This window comes from Oncorhynchus clarkii, chromosome 2 (genome assembly GCF_045791955.1).
Source record: "Oncorhynchus clarkii lewisi isolate Uvic-CL-2024 chromosome 2, UVic_Ocla_1.0, whole genome shotgun sequence".
Lineage (NCBI taxonomy): Eukaryota > Metazoa > Chordata > Actinopteri > Salmoniformes > Salmonidae > Oncorhynchus > Oncorhynchus clarkii.
Genome location: NC_092148.1, coordinates 81,445,617 through 81,470,481, shown reverse-complemented (window position 1 = coordinate 81,470,481; position 24,865 = coordinate 81,445,617). Strand labels below are relative to the sequence as shown.

The 24,865-nt window shown below is 45.3% G+C and overlaps 1 protein-coding gene across 1 annotated transcript in view; it reads right to left on the bottom strand.

Annotated features, from left to right (window-relative positions):
- The window catches only part of LOC139374936 (neuron navigator 2b), an 83,973-nt gene that overhangs the window by 32,817 nt on the left and 26,291 nt on the right, over positions 1 to 24,865 (bottom strand). Inside the window, exons 11-12 of the mRNA XM_071116192.1 lie at positions 17,087 to 17,212; positions 4,540 to 4,669 (exon numbers count right to left, since the gene is read on the bottom strand). Of these exons, the coding sequence (XP_070972293.1) occupies positions 4,540 to 4,669; positions 17,087 to 17,212 (256 nt within the window). The remainder of the gene's footprint in view (positions 1 to 4,539; positions 4,670 to 17,086; positions 17,213 to 24,865) is intronic.

Below are 24,865 nucleotides of genomic sequence, written 5' to 3'. Positions count from 1 at the left end.
GGTGTATCTGATGAGGACATGGGTCAGGCCTACTACTACACTGTATTTACAAAAGCATGTGGACACCCCTTCAAATTAGTTGATTTGGCTATTTCAGCCACACCCGTTGCTGACAGGTGTATAAAATCGAGCACACAGACATGCAATCTCCATAGACAAACATTGACAGTAGAATGTCTTTCTGAAGAGCTCAGTGACTTTCAACGTGACAACCGTCATAGGATGCCACCTTTCCAACAAGTCAGTTTGTCAAATTTCTGCCTTGCTAGAGCTGCCCCTGTCAACTGTAAGTGCTGTTATTGTGAAGTGGAAACATCTCGGAGCAACAACGGCTCAGCTGCAAAGTGATAGGCCACACAAGCTCACAGAAGGGGACCGCAGAGAGCTTAAGCATGTAGCACGTACAAATTGTCTGTCCTCGGTTGCAACACTCACTACCGAGTTCCAAATTGCCTCTGGAAGCAACATCAGCACAATAACTGTTTGTTGGGAGCTTCATGAAATGGCTTTCCATGGCCGAGCAGCCGCACAGAAACCTCACCATGCGAAATGCCAAGTGTCGGCTGGAGTGTAAAGCTCGCTGCCATTGAACTCTGGAGCAGTGGAAACACATTCTATGGAGTGACGAATCACGCTTCACCATCTGGGAGTCCGACAGACAAATCTGTGTTTGGGCGGATGCCAGGAGAACGCTACCTCCCCCAATGCATAGTGCCAACTGTAAAGTTTGATGGAGGAGGAATATTGGTCTGGGACTGTTTTTCATAGTTCGGGCCCTTAGTTCCAGTGAAAGGAAATCTTAACGCTACAGCATACAATGACATTCTAGACGATTCTGTGCTTCCAACTTTGTCGCAACAGTTCTGGAAAGGCCCTTTCCAGTTTCAGTATGACAATGCCCCCATGCACAAAGCGAGGCCCGTACAGAAATGGTTTGTTGAGATCGGTGTGGAAGAACTTGACTGGCTTGCACAGAGCCCTGACCTCAACCCCAATGAACATCTTTGGGATGAATTGGAATGCCAACTGTGAGCCTGGCCTAATAGCCCAACATGAGCGCCTGACCTTACTAATTCTTTAGTGGCTGAATGGAAGCAAGTCTCCGCAGCAATGTTCCAACATCTAGTGGAAAGCCTTCCTAGATGAGTGGAGGCTGTTATAGCAGCATATTAATGCCCATGATTTTGGAATGACGAGCAAGTGTCCACATACTTTTGGTCATGTTTGTAGTTAAGCCCATAAATTGGGCTCCCGAATGGCGCAGCGGTCTAAGGCAATGCATCTCAGTGCTAGAGGCGTCACTACAGACCCTGGTTCGATCCCGGGCTGTATCACAACCGGCCGTGATCGGGAGTTTCATAGGGCGGTGCACAATTGGCCCAGGGTCATCCGGGTTAGGGGAGGGTTTGGCCGGGGTAGGCTATCATTGTAAAATAATGAATTGTTTGTCAAATAAAGCTTAAAAAAAGTTCACCCCATGGCTCCCTCCCTGGTCAGCTCTAAAGCAGGGTTCAGTGCATCACGGCCCTGTGGGCACACTCATTTCAACGTGGGAAATATTTGGTTGAGAAGTCGATCAATGAGATTACAACCTATATTCACCCACTCAAAAAGACTGCAAAAGTTAGGAAAGTGTTATCACAATGCTTTCACCCATCTAAAACAGCGTTATTCAAAGTCGGGGTCGGAAGAGGGCTGCAGTGGTGTCGCCAAAATGTGAAAAAACAAACATTTGAAAAGATACAATGTTGAGTAAATGTATTTCTTTTTGATAGGAGATAATAATGAACAACTTTGAATATCACTGATCTAAATGCACAACCAAATTGCAATGGAAAAACAATGTCTGATTTTTGGTTTAGTTATCACCCAAATGTCTCACTGCGCTTTAAACCATTTAAAAGCACAGCAAAGTTAAAATGGGAATACAGATATATATTTTCTTAATGTATACAACAGATTAATGTGATATTACTGTTCTTCATCTAATAGTAGAACCAAATGACCTGGCCCCAGTCTCCCGACAGCGATGGAATTTAGGCTTACGAGTGTTTTAATGATGCATCCTTCCTGCAACCGTCGAAGACACAACACACATTTCCCAAAACACCAAGCAGAGAGAACATTTGCTGTGTGTGTCATTGAGGCATGTGTGGATACTGGTAGGTTTGAAAGAAAAGCAGTGTGGCTCTCGGATCAGCTTTCTCCATTCAAATCTTATCTTAACATTATAATTATTACACAATACTGACGACGGATCAGCTTCTAGAGAGATATTATCACCTATTGCTGCAAATATTGATTCAACCAGTCTGTGCCCAATTGAGTAGGTTGGAGTTAATTCTGCCTCATATCATGACTGAGTAATGACTCACTGTTCGAAGGCTTGACGGAGCAGGTTGAGGGTTCACAAGCAACGTCTGAAATGTATTCTACCCTCTTGTGGCTTTGAGTCTCTAGTGACTCTTGTCACCGAGTGAATTTCAATAAGCCAATCTAGTTGGTCTACATTGTACAGAAGATCCTAAAAAGGATTGCATCATACAGTCTCAAGAATCTAGATTTAGACACTTTTACAATATGGCAAACAGAACATCTTCTCCTCAAATCAGTAGTCTAAAAGGTGAACATGTGCACATGAGAATACATACCTACGAATAGGATTGTCAGGATAAGATGAAGTGGGAGGTGATGTGTGTCAGACTGCAACTTCAATCAACACTTTGAGGCAACCACATCAGCATATAACACAGATCAGAAACAGATGAATGTTTCACTCTGCTTATTTCTTCCACAACCTCTAGAACTGAAGTGTGAAGGTTAAGAGGCAGCCTAGTGTATGCAGTTATGTTCAGGTTAATGTACCCATTCAAATGATTGGGGCCAAAATAATCAAAGTATACAAGTCCCTGGTAAATTACATAGGAGAGCTTAAACGCTCCTACCTCCGCCTAAATGGGTAGTGCTGAGCGATTAGTCCTTTTTTGAGGTTGATTCGGTTTCGGTTCAACTATTTTTTTAAACATGAAATGCATTATGATCTAAAATTATTCAAGCTTTTTAATCGAAATTCCAAAGACAAAAATAGTAAACATTAAACTTTCCACCTTATCCACTACTGTCCTGTCAAGGTGGATAGGGGTGTGCTCCCTCTGCTGTTTCCTTAAGTCCATGATCATCTCCTTTGTTTGGTTGACGTTGAGTGCAAGGTTATATTCCTGACACCACACTCCGAGGGCCCTCACCTCCTCCCTGTTGGCAGTCTCGTCGTTGTTGGTAATCAAGCCTACCACTGTAGTGTCGTCTGCAAACTTGATGATCGAGTTGGAGGCGTGTATGGCCACACAGTCGTGGTTGAACATGGAGTACAGGAGAGGGCTGAGAAAGCACCCTTGTGGAGCCCCAGTGTTGAGGATGAGCGGGGTGGGGATGTTGTTTCCTACCCTCACCACCTGGGGGCGGCCTGTCAGAAAGTCCAGGATCCAGTTGCACAGGGTGGGGTCGAGACCCGGGGTCTCAAGCTTAATGACGAGTTTGGAGGGTACTATGGTGTTAAATGCTGAGCTGTAGTCGATGAACAGCATTCTCACATAGGTATTCCTCTTGTCCAGATGGGTTAGGGCAGTGTGATTGCGATTGCGTCGTCTGTGGACCTACTGCGGCGGTAAGAAAATTGGAGTGGGTCTAGGGTGACAGGTAAGGTGGAGGTGATATGATCCTTGACTAGTCTCTCAAAGCACTTCATGATGACGGAAGTGAGTGCTACGGGGCAGTAGTCGTTTAGCTCAGTTACCTTAGCTTTCTTGGGAACAGGGACAATGGTGGCCCTCTTGAAGCATGTGGGAACAGCAGACTGGGATTGATTGAATATGTCTATAAACACATCAGCCAGCTGATCTGCGCATGCTCTGAGGACGAGGCTAGGGATGCCGTCTGGGCAGGCAGCCTTGCGAGGGTTAACACATTTAAATGTTTTACTCACGTTGGCTGCGGTGAAGGAGAGTCCACAGTCTTTGGTAGTGGGCTGTGTCGGTGGTACTGTATTGTCCTCAAAGCGAGCAAAGAAGTTGTTTAGTTTTTCTGGGAGCAAGACATCGGGGTCCGCGACATGGCTGGTTTTCCTTTTGTAGTCCGTGATTGACTGTAGACCCTGCCACATACCTCGTGTCTAAGCCGTTGAATTGCGACTCTACTTGACTTAATTTCTCCTGTAAATAATTGGATTTCTCTCCAGAGAAACGTCCCATCGGGCTCACAAAAAAAAAACTACATGGAATTAAAATATTTTAATAATTAGTGGATCAATAACCCAAAAACATTTTGGTTAATCGCACCAATTGAAAATTAGTAGGGTAATATCTGGCTGTGGACATCACGTGATCTATATTCAGAGTTTATTGACGGGAAATTAAAGTTGAATAAGTGTTTCTTGGCTTTATTGTAAAAATAGAAAAAAGAAACAACGTAATGTCTGTTCACTGTTCTAGTCAGTCATTCTAATTATATTGTTGCCACACCCCTAATTGGGGCAGAACCTACCTGTCCCTCTATGTCCTTGCAGGAGACGGACGGAGTGTTGACGTACGAGCTGACTGAGGAACTGGTGTTGATGTCATCTGTGTCGATAGTGTCACTGACCCCACTGCTCACCGAGCTGCTGTCGTCCCAACTGGAAGAGAGGAACACAGAAGAGAGAAAGAGTTTGAGTAGATATGGTAAAAGTTATTAGAGAGAAAGAGGTAAGACACGAGAGACATAACTAGAGTGAGAAAGGGAAAGATATGTAGAGCAGGGTTCCCCAACTGGCCACCCACGTTTGGCCCGAGGGTTATTTTATTTTGCCCCCCCCAAGTTTTGGGGGACATAAAAGACTAAAAACAACAGCAAATCAGCTCCAAGTAATTTTAATGTTGGAAGTTTGTTCCAAAGTATTCACACACATAATAGAGAGACGTATATGATCGTATCCAATTGTAAAAAAGGTTTGAAATGATTATGTTTTAGTCAAATGTTAACTGTTTGGGCTTCTTGCGGTCAATTTACAGTCTACAAATAATTTGTATTTATTTCTTGACAATTCGCTTAAGAACAAATCGGTAAGCGGCTGAATCTAGTTGATGATCCCTGCTGTAGAGAAATACAGAGACATTAACAAGAGAAGACAGGGTGGAGAGAAACAGAGAGACATTAACAAGAGAAGACAGGGTGGAGAGAAACAGAGAGACATTAACAAGAGAAGACATGGTGGAGAGAAACAGAGACACATTAACAAGAGAAGACATGGTGGAGAGAAACAGAGAGACATTAACAAGAGAAGACAGGGTGAAGAGAAAACCACTCCTATTATTCTCCCTCTTTTCCTAGGTCTGTTGGCCAGAGACAGCATTCCCATATGCCTGTGATGTTAGGAACGTCTCCCCCTGAACTCCAAACTTGTTTTAATTAACGTTCAGCAGCGTGTCTCCCAGGACCAGGCGGGCTGCTGGGTAACAGAGTTTTCCACCACACCAGGTCCTGCCAGTCACCAACACTGATGGGCCCTACTAACCAAGATACCATTCTAAGGAGGCTTGCATGGAGGCCAGAAGATAAGGAATAGTGGGGATGTCTGGGTCTCATGCAAGCTGCCTTATATATGATTTGAGACCGCTCTACACCAGGACCTCGCTGTTCCCACTGAACTTACCTTTCATTAAAGTGGGGTTCTGTGGAAAATGTTGCTATTCTCAGGGCCAAAGGTTCTGTGTGTGAACTGGGAACGGACCGAAATCTGTGTGTGTACAGACAGATAGGAGTGTGTGTGTGTGGTTCATCACCCACTGTCTGGGTAACAGAATCACTCCTTTAACAGTACTCTCAGATGTGTGGAAGTGTGCAGGGAGTTGGATAGGAGGTTCTTCTCAAAAGATTAGAAGTTCACATGGAGCAAGACACACTCACGCCTCCTGTGTCTGCCTGTCTCCCAATGCCAGTGTGATGCTGACTGAGCTAACTGAAACATCCCACCCATCCGCAGCCAGACAGTGCTGAGAGTTCCCTGTGACCGCATCAACAGCTCCTCTCAACACGTAAGACAGAAGCAACATACTTACTTCACAGGTCTACTCAGTCCAAAGTCTCAACTAAGTCCAACCATTTCAGTATAGGTCTATGTTTCCATGGAGAAATATGAACCGGTAGCAAAGGTAAATGAGTCAATAGATGACAGGAATGATTCAACAGTAGTCCCAACACTCAAACTGGACCGTTTTATCTCCATCTCTTCATTCAAAGACTCCATCATGGACACTCTTCCTGATAGTTGTGGCTGCTTTGTGTGATGTATTGTTGTCCCTACCTTCTTGCCCTTTGTGCTGTTGTCTGTGTCCAATAATGTTTGTACCATGCTTTGTGCTGCTAACATGTTGTACTGTTGCCATGTTGTGTTGCTACGATGCTGTATTGTCATGTGTTGCTGCCATGCTGTTGTTGTCTTTGGTCTCTCTTTATGTAGTTGTGGTGTCTCTCTTGTCATGATGCGTGTTTTGACCTATATTTTTATTTTGTCATCCCAGCCCCCGTCCCCGCAGGAGGCCTTTTGCCTTTTGGTAGGCCGTCATTGTAAATAAGAATTTGTTCTTAACTGACTTGCCTAGTTAAATTAAGGTTAAATAAATAAAAAATATCATCCCCCACATGACCCAAGAAGGTTCCAGTCTGGCAGGGAGGTGGGCAGAGGTCTGGCTCTAATCTAACGTTTGCCAGGCACAGTGTGTCCTGCTGGACAGCTGCCTGCCTAGTGCAGTGTCCCAGTGCCCAATCCAGCCCTTGTTTCCCTGCCCTGGTCTTCACACCCACACACCAGAACTCCATCCACACAGCTACCCCAAAACAATTCATATTTTCACTGATCTGAGGCATGCAAGACAAGACCAGGGGCTGGAGTGGGTGGCAACAGTGGAACAGGTCCAGCACAGAGACACAGACATTCAGTATTCAAAATGTCTTCCTTCCTTCAGTTTAATTGTGGAAGGCAGTTCTACTGTACTCTTAATGGACTAGTGAGAAGTGAAGTGGTCAAAACAATACATTTTCAGAATGTCTTCTAGCCATGCAGAACAGGATTAATCATGCCTGTGGGCTAAGGTTGCTATGCTATCAACCCTGATGATCTGTTAAATGGAGGAGGGAGTCACCTGGGTACATTCTGGGCTCTGTGTCAGAGGTTGATTGTGGGCAGAGTGAGCTCGCAGTCCATTTAGGTTGACTGACAGCTCCTTCGGGGCCTGGGGAGGTATATGTTAGGTTAGACCTCCCCTCCCCTGCTCCTGATGCTGCTGTCACTGTTCACTCCATCACTCTGAATAATGAGCAGACTAGAGCTGGCAGGGTACACCTCATCCCTAATGAACATACTTCTCTATTTTCTCTCTCCCTCCATCCATCTTGCTAACATCCCAGGCACTTTACTCTCTTTCTACACCCCATCTCTTCCCTTCTCTCCTCTCATTTCACCCTTACTAGGAGATGCCATAATAAAAATGTTAAAGACTAAGCTTAGAAGTTAGGGGTCAAAATAGTTGACATTGTTGTGTTTGTTTAGATAGTTGAGACTAAAGTCTCTATAGAATGAGTTGGGGGTGGTGTGGTGCTACATGTGATGTACGCAGAATTAGAGACCCCGGGTCTTAGAGGACTGAGGGGATCAGTGGACACTCAGAATTAGAGACCCAGGGCCTTGAAGGACTGAGGGGATCAGTGGACACTCAGAATTAGAGACCCAGGGCCTTAGGGGACTGAGGGGGATCAGTGGACACTCAGAATTAGAGACCCAGGGCCTTAGAGGACTGAGGGGATCAGTGGACACTCAGAATTAGAGACCCAGGGCCTTGGAGGACTGAGGGGATCAGTGGACACTCAGAATTAGAGACCCAGGGCCTTAGGGGACTGAGGGGGATCAGTGGACACTCAGAATTAGAGACCCAGGGCCTTAGAGGACTGAGGGGATCAGTGGACACTCAGAATTAGAGACCCAGGGCCTTAGAGGAGTGAGGTGATCAGTGGACACTCAGAATTAGAGACCCAGGGCCTTAGAGGAGTGAGGTGATCAGTGGACACTCAGAATTAGAGACCCAGGGCCTTAAAGGAGTGAGGTGATCAGTGGACACTCTGGGGCAGGAAATTGGGCGACTTTGGTCTGAGAGGCCAGTGGAGAGAAGTGAGCGGAGCTCTGTCGAGGTCCCACAGGCCCCACACCACACTGCCCTGCATGTCCACTCTGGTCAGGGAGGCAGTCCATTAGTTCTACTATACTTCTCACCCCCTCAGCAATATTCAAAGCTGTTTTCAAGCAATGAACACCTAACTCTGAGTTGGTCAAGTCATTAAACAGAAGAAACTGTGCCACACAAGAGTTCTCTATTTTCTTGGAATAAAAAACAACTACACATTGGATCATTTAACTAACCAAATATTGTTTTTAACAAACATTTGATAACGCAATGCTACTCTGGACAGAGTGTATTTTAGCATGTCTGGTTGCTGACCTAAAAAAGCCAGTCTGCCAGTAGACCAGAGCAGACAGATTAGAGAGAAACCAGCCCACAGGCAAAGACCAAGCTCTCTGCAAACACTGTCTGTACAGCACTCAACAAAGAAGAGCTTACATTAATACACATATCACTTAAAAGAAACACCCCTGTTAAAGGACAATTTCCATGCATGAATAGGAACATTAAGGGATGCACTACATTCAAGAAGGAATGACATTTAGTTTATTTTATGACATTTAGCTCTAGTTTATTTAGTAAATATTGTATTAACTCTATTTCTTGAGCTGCATTGTTGGTTAAAGGCTTGTAAGTAAGCATTTCACGGTAAGGTCTACACCTGTTGTATTCAGTGCATGTGACAAATAACATTTGACGTGTTGCCATTTTAGGAGCTCCTTTAAAGGTTTTGTCACACATTCACTAAATGTTAAAAGAAACCATAAAAACAAACTGAACATTTAAAAATGTATAAGAAATGAACCCGTTTTTAAATTCAAACCAAAACTCCAACAAACACACAATTTATAGATACACAACACCACATGTAAAGATTCTCTATTCTCTCTCCCACAAACAAGAAAATGATCATGAGCAAAAGGTAACTCTGGTCTGTCTGTCTGTCCATACCTGATAGAGCCCGCAGCAGCCCAAGGTGGTATCCCTTCGCTGTAGTAGGAGCTGCTGGGAGCTCGCTGAGGGAAGCCGCTGAAGTTGGAGTGAATGACGGAGAGCTTCATGTGTACACTTCCACTGTATGCTCAGTTCTCTCCGCTAGAGCACACTGACTGACTGATCTCTCCCCCTGCAGCCAGCCAAACACACACACACTAAGGGGAGCGGCCTCACACACACACACCCACCCTCAGAACAGCCACATAGGGGAGTAACCTGGGAAGCACTTCAAACACCACTTCAGCTTCTGAGTCACGATCCAAACAGCCAAGTCAGAGCTGATAAAACAGAACAGAACCTGTGAGGTCCTTCAAACACAGGAAGGTAAGCCTCAGATCTCAGAACAGCTTTACCTCTGAGACGTTCAAACAATCTTCAGCTTTTAACATGATCTAGGAACAGCTAACCAAAGAAGTGCTTTAAATCCACATTTGCCCAAACCAACTGCTCAGAGTCGGCCTTATTTTGCCAGGTGGATAATGTGTATTCTTGGGGGTAATTGTAAAGACAACAAGTCTAGGAGGACACATGTTGGTGGGTTTTCCTGAGCCAATCTTATTTGTACATTCCACTGAGGATCCTTTTCTTTCCCCTGCTTTGCCTTAAAAGGATTGTTCAGGGTCACGTCCCCGGGTCAAGCTTTAAAGGGCTGACTTACTAACTCAGAAGAAAACATCAACATTACGCAATAAAGCTAATCTAGCCCCCTGAACATGCCAATATCTCTCCACTTTCCAGTGACATTGACAAATTGACAAAAATAATAATTGACAAAAATATATTTACGACAGAAAGGCAGCCCCTTAGCTGTTAAAAACAAACAGGCATGAAATATAAAACTTAGTTGATATATTTAGAAAAGTGGGATAGCTATACATTTATCTTTGACGGCACATTCCAGGCTAGCAGGCTAGCAGGCTAGCAGCCCAAACCTCTGAAGCCAGTCGAGTGTAATGACATGGCTGCCTCAAAGCCATAGGAGTGTCAGGAATTCAGCTGAACAACCAAACTCTCAACGGATTTGACAGTCTCTCTCTCTCTCTCTCTCTGACACGCAAGTGCCTGTCCCTCAAATCAGTGGAGTAATCAAACAGGAGAGAAATGACACCATTTTCCACTATATTCTGTCGTTTTAGCTGTCCTGGAAAAGAACATTACACTTGTTTTGTTCTGAATGAAAATAAATTCAAGAAGAAATTCCTTTCTGACAAGCTGACCTACAGAATTAGTTAAGTCAAATTGTTTCTATTTTCGCAGCACGTGCAATTTGCCCAGTTTGTTTGCTGGCTTCTAACAGCAAAACATTTGACCCAGAGTTATAATGTGCTACGTGCTCTTCTGTCCTGGTCTGGGTGTGATTTCACATCTCTGATGTGAACCCAAGCCAAGTTCACTCTCATTGTTCCAGTGTTACTCTGCTGAGGATGTGGGAGCTGGAGACGGACTCTGGACTAGCGGTCACCGCACGGAGTAGTGCTACACACACACACACACACGCACGAATGTACTCAAGCACACATACACACACACACATCTCAAAGACAGCTCACAGACTCACATCCACAACACGATATGCCACAATAACAAACACAAATAGATTCACATTAGCATTGAGTGTTCTTTTGTGGAACATTCTATTGATTCTGCAGAGAGAAAGAAACAGAGGGAAATGAACAGAACACTTCATTCACTCACTTTAACGTTAACTTCACTTCCATAATACACCCCAGCAGCCAGTCAACGCTGAGGGCTAAGGAGGTGACAGTAGGATTTACTCCCTCGTTTCCTTGCTTCCTTTTGTCACCGGCTCATTTCCATGCCAATCGGCTCCAGAGTGTTATTCCTCTCAAGCATAATTAAGACTGTTGTCTGAAGCACTCAATTACCACAATTTAGGGAGTGAAACATCTCTATTCAAACACAATGTAGTTTCACAATAGTGTGTTGAGGAGATTGAAGAGGCCTCTCTTCCTATCTGCAGGAGGTTAAGTGGTTAAAAGATGAGATGTAACAAAAAAAGCTTGCATTCCATAAGGTAGTTAAAACGCATCTCATTTGTTTTTGCTTATAGGCGTGGGATGTCCAACTGATTCTAAATAACAATACAATTATTTAAAACAAATGTTTAATTTTATTTAACCCTTATTTAACCAGGTAGGCCAGATGAGAACAAGTTCTCATTTACAATTGCTACCTGGCCAAGATAAAGCAAAGCAGTGCGACACAAACATCAACACAGAGTTACACATGGAATAAACAAACTTACAGTACAGTCAATAACACAATATAAAAAATATATATACAGTGTGTGCAAATGAGGTAAGATTAGGGAGGTAAGGTAATAAATAGGTCGTAGTGGCGAAGTAATTACAATTTAGCAATTAACACTGGAGTGATAGGTGTGCAGAAGATGAATGTGCAAGTTGAGATACTGGGGTGCAAAGGAGAAGATGAAAAAAATAACACTTTGGGGATGAGGTAGTTGGATGGGCTATGTACAGGTGAAATGATCTGTGAGCTGCTCTGACAGCTGATGCTTAAAGTTAGTGAGGGAGATTTTTGCAATTCATTCCAGTCATTGGCAGCAGAGAACTGGAAGGAAAGGCGGCCAAAAAAGGTGTTGGCTTTGGGGGTGACCAGGGAAATATACCTGCTGGAGCACGTGCTACGGGTGGGTGCTGCTATGGTGACCAGTGAGCCGAGATAAGTCGGGGCTTTACCTAGCAAAGACTTATAGATGACCTGGAGCCAGTGGGTTTGGCGACGAATATGAAGCGAGGGCCAGCCAACGAGAACATACAGGTCGCAGTGGTGGGTAGTATATGGGGCTGGTGACAAAACGTATGGCACTGTGATAGACTGCACCCAATTTGAGTAGAGTGTTGGAGGCTATTTTGTAAATATCATTGCCGAAGTCAATGATCGGTAGGATTGACAGTTTTACGAGGGTATGTTTGGCAGCATGAGTGAAGGATGCTTTGTTGCGAAATAGGAAGCCGATTCTAGATTTAATTTTGGATTGGAGATGCTTAATGTGAGTCTGGAAGGAGAGTTTAGTCTAACCAGACACCTAGGTACTTGTAGTTGTCCACATATTCTAAGTCAGAAGCGTCCAGAGTAGTGATGCTGAATGGGCGGGCGGGTGCGGGCAGCGATTGGTTGAAGAGCATGCATTTAGTTTTACTTGCATTTAAGAGCAGTTGGAGGCCACAGAAGGAGAGTTGTATGGCATTGAAGCCTGTCTGGAGGTTAGTTAACACAGTGTCCAAAGAGGGGCCAGAAGTATACAGAATGGTGTCATCTGCGTAGAGGTGGATCAGAGAATCACCAGCAGCAAGAGCGACATCATTGATGTTTACAGAGAAACGAGTTGGCCCGAGAATTGAACCCTGTGGCACCCCTATAGAGACTACCAGTGGTCCGGACAACAGGCCCTCATATTTGACACACTGAAGTCTGACTGAGAAGTAGTTGGTGAACCAGGCGAGGCAGTCATTTGAGAAACCAAGGCTGTTGAGTCTGCCAATAAGAATGTGGTGATTGACAGAGTCGAAAGCCTTGGCCAGGTCAATGAATACAACTGCACAGTATTGTCTCTTATCGATGGCGGTTATGATATCGTTTACGACCTTGAGCGTAGCTGAGGCGCACCCAGGACCAGCTCGGAAACGAGATTGCATAGCGGAGAAGGTATATATGGGGCGGCAGGGTAGTGGTTAGAGCGTTGGACTAGTAACCGGAAGGTTGCAAGTTCAAACCCCTGAGCTGACAAGGTACAAATCTGTTGTTCTGCCCCTGAACAGGCAGTTAACCCACTGTTCCTAGGCCGTCATTGAAAATAAGAATTTGTTCTAAACTGACTTGCCTAGTTAAATAAAGGTAAAATAAATAAAAATATCAGCATCCATCCATTCAAGCATCAGTGAAAAAGCATTGTGATCATTGATGTTGCTCTGGGAAGTGGTGGCATCCTTAACCAGATGATCAGATGAGGTTCCCCATCTCTCTTCCTATCTGTCAGACAATGTGTTTGAAGATGGGTTCCCCACTGCTGTATTAGCTGAGTCCCCTCATAGCCAGGACCCAGCAGACCAGACACAGGTCCCAGGATGGGCATGCAACACACCACTAATTCCCTTTCACAACACTCTGGACTCCTCTATCTCTCTGATTCAACTCCTACACAATGTAACAATAATGGTGTTAATTTTCACACAGCATATTGGCTATATTTCAGCCAATATCATGTCCTCTGTATCCTCAGGAATCCTGTACTAAATCATACTAAATCATTAACTGTGTCAACAATAGGTTTCTATTCAGGAGCTACTGACGTGAACTCCATATGAGGTCTTCAACCTTTTGTAGCAGCCCTTCATGTTGCAGATGCACTGTGTACTATCTTCCCTAGAGCACTGAGGAATGTGACCTTCTTTACTTCTTCCCAGGGCCAAATCAAATAGGCCTAAATAATGTTAATTCCCTCCAATAAGTTTTCTTTCTGTATGTTCTCATATAGTTCCAAGCCTGCTAGAGTTAGAGGCAGGCGGACAAGCAATATCCACCATTGTCATACGGATGAAGCCTGAGCTGGAATGTGAACTGAATCTGCTTAGCTTTAGAAACCCCTGAGTGGATCTAGCTTGCTTCATGGATACCTCTCTGGGCTTTACTGTATTCACACACACAGCTGGAGTTACAGGCTGTGATTGGGTTACAGAGATCATAATGAATGACTTACTGTTTATCACATTACACGAGACAGGAAGTCTTCAATACCAAACAGACTGAATGACATCACACCAACCCTAGGCACTTTCCCTCCACTTCACATTCAAAAGACACACTCCAATACAAATGAACAAACAGACAAAAACACTTACTTCACAGCTTAAATTCTCCACTTCGTTCTCATATTGTTTTCAGTATCCAGTCTGTCCCTTTGTGTTGCAAGCAGTCTATCCTTCCCACTGCGTGTCAAAGACAGAGTCTAGAGCCCAGACTGCCCACCAAGGAGCTGCACTCAACAGGTAAGCAGGCCAGCAGACAGACAGACAGCACAGCCGCGACGACAGCCCAGTCCCAGCCAGCCAGACAGCACAGTGCTATCACTGATCACTATCAGGCCTTAGCCCAGCCCGACAGCACGACAGCCCGGCAGGCAGACTCTCTCAGCATTGTGCTCCCTCCACAGACTGGAGTGGATCCCCTCCCTGCCCGTTCTCTCTCCGGCTGAAGTGTGCGTGTGTGTGCGTGCGTGCGTGCGTACCGTGGAGAGCCCTGAAGCTACTGTAATGAGACAGTGATGATCCTCCCCCCTCTCTTTCCTCGCCACGAGATTGAAGCCCCCTCCAGCTCACTCTGCTTCTCACACATACAGTACTGGTACCCCACTCCTCTGTGTGTGTGTCTGCCTTGCTCTTACTGATCATCATCTGAATACTAATGCATTTTTGGCCAGGTGCCCAATCCTCTCCCATAACCCTCTCACAGTGTGCTGTAGGTGTAGCTTTGATGGGGTGGATTCTCACTTGAAATGAGTGGGCAGACCAGCTAAATGCAGTGCAAGTGCTAAAATAGCCCAACAGGCTGGATGTAAAGAGGTTTTGAGGAATACAAGTACTCTGGAACTACTAATCTGTTAGTAGTCATTTTTCCCAGGTATAGACATCAAATCAAACACCAGATACATCTCTGTCTGAAACATAAACACAGCCCTCCCTTCAAAATACCTCTTTCCAAAACCCCCTTCAGAAAGCATGCTTAGATTACAGAGCGGAGCATCAATCAAAGTCAGATCAGACACAATGTAGGTGCTTTTGAACCGTTGTCAGTATCTCAGATACAAGATGACTTAGCAACTGCAACGGCTGGGGAACAAGAACGTAATCATATAGGGTGCTTGGTTACAGTGTTCTCTGTCTACATCAGACTGCCTCAAGGCAGGAGACTGCTATTCAGAGCCCTGTCCACCAAACCCACACACTGGCCAGTGTTTCCCCTATATTCATTTGGCAGCGGCGGATCCTAAATCGTGGCCGCCACTCAAAAATATAATGTACAAATATTTAGGAAAAACATTCCCTATTTCCTCAACCCTTGCGCTCATGTATGCATCACATGTACGTACGTGGCCAATAGAGCCTGACCTATAGCATATCCTAAACAGATTAATAAATTGTTTATAACAAACTCTTAACACCAGAACACATGTGACAGCAAAATGGATGCACATGACGTGACAAATAAGATGGAAAAGGGTGAATGTTTGGTTTTTCAGCAGGTAAAGGGGAAGTCATATGTGTGGAATCAATTTGAATAGTTGTTGAAAATACTAGCAATCCTCCCGGGTGGCGCAGTGGTTAAGGGCGCTGTACTGCAGCGCCAGCTGTGCCATCAGAGTCCTGGGTTCGCGCCCAGGCTCTGTCGTAACCGGCCGCGACCGGGAGGTCCGTGGTCAGATTGGTGGCTGTCATAGTTGAAGTGTACCTATGATGAAAATTACATTACTCATCTTTTTAAGTGGGAGAACTTGCACAATTGGTGGCTGACTAAATACTTTACTCCACTGTATTATTGATCGATTGACTATGACTTTTCAGATCTCCCAGTAGTGGTATCTGCCGGGTTAGCTCCAGGCAAATATTGCAATTCTTCAGCCATTCCTGGACCTGTGACCAAAAACAAGCTACATATGGACAGTACCAAAACAAATTATCTAATGATCCTGTCTCTTCGCAACAAAATCTGCAGAGCTGGGAAGGTTGTATCCCCCATATAAGTAATATTCTATTGGTTGCAAGAATTTTGTATAATCATTTAAATTAAAAAATTAAAAAAGTTTTGAATACGGTTGCATATCAGTTCCATATGCCATGGAATCGGTAAGTCAAAAATCTCTTCCCAACTATTTTGCAATCTATATGGCAAGGCTGTCATTTTATTTGGACCTTAAATTAAACTGGTATACTTTTTTATTTATTACAGTTCTCTTTAACCAATGATGGTCTTTAATACAGGGCCGACAGACAAGTTCGTACTTTTTCCCGTTCCACTTTCCTCTTCCATTTTTGCAGTAATGCTGCAATTAGTTGGTTGTTATTTCGGGTAGAGCAGACATTTCCATATGTTTTTGTTAGCTGCATGTATGACATAACTCCACCAGTCGTATTCGAACAATTAATCAAATGGCCACGCGGACTGTTTATATTGACCACCCTTGCTGCAACTCACTGTTTATTGTCTATGCAGAGTCATTTCACCCCTACCTACGTTTACAAATTACCTCGACTAACCTGTACCTCCGCACATCGACTCGGCACCCCCTGTTTGTAGCCTCGATATTGCTATTTTATTATTTTGCTTTTAATTTTATTTTTTACTTCAGTTTATTTAGTAATTATTTTCTTGACTCTACTTGAACTGCATTGTTAAGGGCTTGTAAGTAAGCATTTCACGGTAACACCTGTTGTATTTGGCATATGTGACAAATAAAATTTGATAAAAGATTTCACAACACATTAAGTGTGTTCCCTCAGGCCACTACCACATATCTGCAAAATACAAAATCCATGTGTACATGTGTGTAGAGTGTCTATATTATCATGTGTGTAGAGTGTCTATGTTATCATGTGTGTGTGTGTGTCCATAGCCTGTGGCACTAAGGAAAACAATCACTCTGTTTTCCCTCAGACTCAGCCTCCCAACAATGGCAGCTTGGTTGCTTCCAGACTAATCCTATTGGATGTCTGTACAGAAGCCTCACCTGACCCAGACACTGCAGGTGGAGTGGGGTTTTATTTATGTGTAATTGTTTCATTTAACCTTTATTTAACTAGGCAAGAGGTTAGGGGACAGGGGAAGGGGTGGTGGTGGTGACATACCTGTCGGTGGCGTCCCCTTGGCCCTTGGAACTGTTACGATTAAGTTTCTCTCGGACCACAGCCATGCCATCCGGCAGGCGCTTGAGGCGGCGTGTGTACATGCCCACCCCACCGTCCGTCATGTAGCTGCAGACACACAACACAACAGGCCTGTCAGTCACAGTCTCAGTACATGTCTCAATCTCTGTGTCTGCCCTCTTCTCTCTTCTCTGTCCCTGTCTCAGCCTCTGTCTCTGTCACAGTCTCTGTCCCTGTCCCCATCTCTGTCCCTGTCTCAGACCCTGTCTCAGACCCTGTCTCAGACCCTGTCCCTGTCTCTGCTGTGCGTCACCATGGCAGGCTGTACTAATCCACTTCACTGACAACCTCAAACACTAACGCTCGTCGTTGCATGAAGAAGGAGGGGAACAAAACGCAGCGTGGTACGTGTTCATGATAATTAACAAAGTGAGAAACGAAACAGTTCTGTAAGGTGCAGACACTAAACAGAAAATAACTACCCACAAAACACAGGTGGGAAAAAGCTGCCTAAGTATGATTCTCAATCAGAGACAACGATAGACAGCTGCCTCTGATTGAGAACCACACCCGGCCAAACAAAAATAAATAGAAAACATAGAAATAAAGAAACCAGAATACCCACCCTAGTCACACCCTGGCCTAACCAAAATAGAGAATAAAATCCTCTCTATGGCCAGGGCGTGACAGGGCCCCCCACCCCCAAAGGTGCGGACTCCGGCCGCAAAACCTGACTCTAAAGGGGAGGGTCCGGGTGGGCCTCCTTTACGGCCGCGGCTCTGGTGCGGGACGTAGACCCCCCTCCGCCTCTGGCTCCCCCCACTTTGGTGGCGCCTCTGGTGCGGGGATCCTCGCCGCTGACCCCGGACTGTGGACCCTCGTTGCTGGAGGCCCCGGACTGGGCACCCTCGTTGCTGGAGGCCCCGGACTGGGCACCCTCGTTGCTGGAGGCCCCGGACTGGGCACCGTCGTTGCTGGAGGCTCCGGACTGGAGACCGTCGTTGCTGGAGGCTTCGTGCCATGACTCCTCACTGGAGGCTTCGTGCCATGGATCATCACTGGAGGCTTCGTGCCATGGATCATCACTGGAGGCTTCTTGCCATGGATTCTCACTGGAGGCTTCGTGCAATGGATCATCACTGGAGGCTTCTTGCCATGGATCATCACTGGACGCCTCGTGCCCTGGATCATTACTGGAGGCTTCTTGCCATGGATCATCACTGGAGGCTTCTTGCCATGGATCATCACTGGAGGCTTCTTGCCATGGATCATCACTGGAGGCTTCTTGCCATGGATCATCACTGGAGGCTTCGTGCCATGGATCATCACTGGAGGCTTCGTGCCATGGATCATCACTGGAGGCGTCGTGCCATGGATCATCACTGGAGGCTTCGTGCCATGGATCATCACTGGAGGCGTCGTGCCATGGATCATCACTGGAGGCTTCGTGCCATGGATCATCACTGGAGGCGTCGTGCCATGGATCATCACTGGAGGCTTCGTGCCATGGATCATCACTGGAGGCTTCGTGCCATGGATCATCACTGGAGGCTTCTTGCCATGGATAACTGAAGTGGAGAGACACACAGGAGGCCTGGCTCTGGGAGCAGACACAGGACTCACCAGGCTGGGGAGACATACAGGAGGCTTTGTCCTTGGCAGAGGCACTGGATACACTGGGCCGTGGAGGCGCACTGGTGGTCGAGCGCAGAGCTGGCACAACCAGCACTGGCTGGATGGTTATTTTGGCCTGGCACGTGCGGGGTGCAGGCACAAGATGCACAGGGCTGTGCAGACGCACTGGAGACAGTACGCAGAGCCGGCACAGGATATCCTGGGCCGTTAAGACATACTGGAGGTCTGGAGAGCAGGGCTGGCACAACCCATCCTGGCTGGATGCTCACCCTAGCCCGGCAGATGCGGGGAGCTGGGATGTAGCGCACCGGGCGAAGAACGCGTACTGGAGACACAGTGCGCTCCACCGCATAACACAGTGCCTTGCTTGCCAGCCGTGTTCGTCTCGCCGACTCCATCCTCCGGTATCCCTCTTCGCACTGCTCCATAGAATCCCAGGTGGGCTCTGGCACTCTCCCTGGGTCGACCAACCACCTCTCTACCTCCTCCCAGGTTGTCTCATACCCCTGGCCACGCTGCTCCTCCTTACCATGCTGCTTGGTCCTTTGGTGGTGGGTAGTTCTGTAACGCTCGTCGTTGCATGAAGAAGGAGTGGACCAAAACGCAGCGTGGTACGTGTTCATGATAATTTATTCACCAAAAACACTCAAACAAAGTGAGAAACTAAACAGTTCTGTAAGGTGCAGACACTAAACAGAAAATAACTACCCATAAAACACAGGTGGGAAAAAGCTGCCTAAGTATGATTCTCAATCAGAGACAACGATAGACAGCTGCCTCTGATTGAGAACCACACCCGGCCAAAAACAAAGAAATAGAAAACATAAAAATAAAGAAAATAGAATGCCCACCATAGTCACACCCTGGCCTAACCAAAATAGAGAATAAAACCCTCTCTATGGCCAGGGCGTGACAAACACATTACAATCCTGTTACCTACTTTTATAATGTGTCTGACTTCCTGACCCCTATATAGAAGAACCATGAGGTATGTCATCATGAAAATGCACTGTGAGAGTCACAGACATTTATTTGGTTCATATCATAAACAACAAGTGGTCAGGGTTTGTTAGTGTTTCAACCTAAACATCTGCTCACACTAATGTTGTTATTCCACATAGTATGCGTGTGATGTCAGAGCAAATAGGACAGTTCAAAAAGAAAAAACAAAGAAAATATATCCTGTCAACCTAATAAAAGAATATGGCACAGGCGTTCAGAATGGTCACACCATCCCTGCAGGTGGAGAGGTTGGGGTTTGACATGACTGAAGATATTACAACATATAAAACAAAAACGTGCCAAAATCATCTCAGCAGTGTATGCGGAGGGCGTACGAGACACTCACGCCTCCGCAGCTAAATAAACATTCTCATTTGCTCTCAGTCAACACCAAGTGACTCGCCATACTTACCCATTTTCAGTTAACCATTTAGGGGGCTATTGTCATACCTTTAGCCCAGAGCAACGCCACAGGCTTACCAGTTTAGGGTGAGATAAATGCATTGAGGCAGCCCCATTGAAAGCATAGCTTACCATCATCCCTGTGACTTTACATAACCCCCAGCACGGTTTCATGCTAATCCAGGTAACACAGGGAGTGTCAGCTCGTCTTAAAGTGTGACAGGAAATCAAGGGTAAGTGTCTCACTGTTTAAAATGTCACTCATAAAACATGTAAAACTGCTTCCCAAGCCTGTAATACTACTTTCCTAAGATATTTATGGTATTGTTACAGTAAAGCATTTTCTATCTTTAACTGTTAGGAGAGCTTACCTGGGGTTTTCTAAACCAAATGTGTAAAGGATGATGTTACCATTGTTGTAGTGTTGTGTGTACCAGAGTCATTTATAACCATTTATATTAGTGGCTTTGGTGTGTATAGAATGACAGCTCACACATCATTGTTGAAAATATTAATTTCAGGCTTAAGGAAAGAAAAGGTTAATGTGACCACTGATTAACCTGTCCTGGTTTAATTCGTTACTTTATGTTTGGCACACTAACTTCGTCAAAAGGTGCAGACCCTAAACTGAAGGCACTAAAAGCCCCAAGACAAACATAATGGCGCTGGAGGAGATGGCTGCCGTTTTACGGTCCCCTAACCAATTATAACGAAGATGCTGTGAGTCGAGAAGCAGGTGCAGGTGAAATGTTTAATTAAACAACAAACATGGAACAAGACAACATAACAGTAGTGTCGTAAAAACACAGGATCAATAATGACTGGGGAATGAACCTAAGGGAGTGCCAGATATAGAGAAGGTAATAAGTGAGGTAATGGAGTCCAGGTGTGCCTCATGATGACGTGCAGGTGTGCGTAATGATTGATGCCAGGTGTGCGTAATGATGGATCCCAGGTGTGCGTAATGATGGTCCCCAGGATTGGTGGTTAGTATACCGGCGACATTGAACGCCGAAGGGGGGAGAGGGAGTAGATGTGACACCAATTGTGCTATTGTGTGTGTTTTTCCCGTGTTATTAATAACTTATTTTGTGCATAATGTTTCTGCCAATTTGTTACTTTTATTTTTTACTTATTACTTGTTTTTCTTAAAACTGCTTGTTGGTTAAGGGCTTGTCAGTAAGCATTTCACTGTAATGTCCACACCTGTTGTATTTGGCGCATGTGACAAATAAAATTGGATTTGATTTGACAAACAGTGACACACAAAAGTACCATACAGTGCATTTGGAAAGTATTCAGACCCCTTGACTTTTTCCACATTTTGTTACATTACAGCATTATTCTAAAATGGATACAATTTTCCTCATCAATCTACACACGACAAAGCGAAAACAAGTTTTTAGAAATGTTTGCAAATGTATTAAAAATAAAATAAATACCTTATTTACATATGTATTCAGACTCTTTGATATGAGACTCGAAATTGAGCTCAGGTGCATCCTGTTTCCATTGATCATCCTTGAGATGTTTCTACAACTTGATTGGAGTCCACCTTTGGTAAATTAAGTTGATTGAACATTATTTGGAAAGGCACACACCTGTCTACATAAGGTCCCACAGTTGACAGTGCACGTCAGAGCATAAACCAAGCCAGGTTGAAGGAATTGTCTGTAGAGCTCCGAGACAGGACTGTGTTAAGGCAAAGATCTGGGGAAGGGTACCAAAACATTTCTGCAATATTGAAGGTACCAAAGAACACAGTGGCCTCCATCATTCTTAAATGGAAGAAGTTTGTAACCTCCCTGACTCTTCCTAGAGCTGGCTGCCCAGCCAAACTGAGCAACCCTATGGTCACTCTGAAAGAGTTCCAGAGTTCCTCTGTGTAGATGGGAGAAGCTTCCAGAAGGACAACCATCTCTGCAGCACTCCACCAATCAGGCCTTTATGGTAGAGTGGCCAGACGGAAGCCACTCCTCAGTAAAAGGCACATGACAGCTCGCTTGGAGTTTGCCAAAAGGCACGTAAAGAACTCTCAGACCATGAGAAACAAGATTCTCTGGTCTGATGAAATCAAGATTGAACACTTCGGCCTGAATGCCAAGCGTCACGTCTGGAGGAAACCTTGCGTCATCCCTACGGTGAAGCATGGTGGTGGCAGCATCATGCTGTAGGGATGTTTTCAGAGGCAGGGACTGGGAGACTAGTCAGGATTGAGGGAAAGATGAACGGAGCAAAGTACAGAGATCCTTGATGAAAACCTGCTCCAATCCTGCTCAGGACCTCTGACTGGGCCGACGGTTCACCTTCCAAAAGGAAATGGTCTATATTAAAAGGGTACATCATTTAATATAATAGGCTTTTACATTTCAATATTTGTGCACAATTTCTCCTTAAAATATCAAAAGAATGCAAAAGGCACTAATTTCGTGGAACGACCCAGTACTACTTGATTGTGAGTGATGAGTGAAAGACACTCACCAACCTTAATCAAAGCACCTTTCATCTCAGAGATCAGGAAGTACCAATTACATGCAAAGCCTGGCAGCACTAACATTAACAAACAGCCGGAATTTCCTCTGATAAGCACAAGCCCTAAATAGCAGCCACACTTCCTAGTAAGGATAACTCTTTTGAGTGTTTCGAGGCCGACTGATTGGATCTATAGGCAGCTATTGAAGCCGAGTTGGACAGACCAGTTGCTGACTAACCAGCCAGACAGGTAAGAAGCCCTAACATTTGTCAGAGGAGTGAGTCTAGCCTATTGCTTTCCTGTGAACCAACTACAGCACCCAATTGTGAAACAAAAGATGAGTTATGATTAATTGCCTTTCGCAATGAGATACACCACAAGAGATGACTCATTGACTGGCTCAGAGTTATTAAGCAAGACATTTAAAAAAAATAATCTAATGTAACCAAACCAAGTACACAACAATACATTTCCAAACAGGTCTATGGTACTATAACCCAGTAGCAACCACAACGCACCTGACTATAGCACAAGGCCATAGAAGTGGTCTAATGTTGGTCACTCTCACTCTTCCTAGGGCATCAAATCAATCAATTGAAGGTCCAGTTTAAATCTCTGCCAATGTTTGGGTTCAGAGCTGTGTGCCTGCAGTGGGCCATCCATTAACTCTGGTTACTGAACAACAGCAGAGCCAGTTAGTCTGCAGGTCCTCAGCTGACTATTTATTTGCACTAACATCACAAGCCCCCATAGGTTTACTGAACTCTTGATCACGTGAGGTGTTGGGTTAAAAACAGAGTGAAACACACTAGAGTTGACAGGTGAACTCACTATTATGGCTATGTGTTCACGCACACCCTTTGATTAGTGTGGTTGACCTAAACTTCAACAAAGTGCTATCATATCACCAAGACATTCAGAATCAACTTGTATTAAAACTCTCCAGAGCAGGACAAGGACCATGTTTCCACTGTCATTCTCTATTGCTTCCGTTTCCTAGAGGAAAATCGGATAATACGGATGATTGTGGTGAGCAACATACAAGTTCTCCAGCATCCAGTCCTTGTTTCAACCTGTGCCGTAGTGCCCTCAAAGCTCATCACTAAGCTAAGGACCCTGGGACTAAACACCTCCCTCTGCAACAGGATCCTGGACTTTCTGATGGGCCGCCCCCAGGTGGTAAAGGTAGGCAACAACACATCTGCCACGCTGATCCTCGGGGCCACTCAGGGGTGCGTGCATAGTCCCCTCCTGTACTCTCTGTTCAACCATAACTGCATGTCCAACCACGACTTCAACACCATCATTAAGTTTGCCGATGACACAACATACTGCCTGATCACCGACAATGATCGGACAGCCTATTGGGGGGAGGTCAGAGACCTGGCAGTATGGTGCCAGGACAAGAACCTCTCCCTCAACGTGATCAAGACAAAGGAGATGATCGTGGACTACATGAAAAGGAGGGCCGAGCACGCCCCCATTCTTATCGACTGAGCTGTAGTGGAGCAGGCTGAGAGCTTCAAGTTCCTTGAGGTCCACATCACCAACAAACTAACATGGTATAAACACACCAAGACAGTCGTGAAGAGGGCACGACAACACCTATCCCCCCTCAGAAGACTGAAAAGATTTGGCATGGGTCCCCAGATCCTCAAAAAGTTCTACAGCTACACCATCGAGAGCATCCTGACTGGTTGCATCACTGTCTGGTACGGCAACTGCACAGCCTCCAACCGCAAGGCACTACAGAGGGCAGTGTGTACGGCCCAGTACACCACTGGGGCCAAACTTCCTGCCATCCAGGACCTCTATACCGGTGTCAGAGGAAGGCCATACAAATTGTCAAAGACTCCAGCCACACTAGTCATAGACTGTTCTCTCTGCTACCACACGGCAAGCAGTACAGGAGTGCCAAGTCTAGGTCCAAAAGTCTACTTCCAAGCCATAAGACTGCTGAACAATTAATCAAATGGCTACCTGGACTATTCTTTTTTTACACTGCTGCTACTCGCTGTTTATTATCTATGCATAGTCATTTTACCCCTACCTACATGTACATATGACCTCAATTACCTTGTGTCACGTGTGCTCCCTCTCTGGCCTCTAGGTCACCAGGCTGCTCGTTAGGGCGCACACCTGTCACCAGCGTTAGGCGCATAATGACACTCACCTGGACTCCATCACCTCCTTGATTACCTGCCCTCTGTCACTCCCTTTGTTTTCTTCCCCAGTCGTCATTGTTTCTG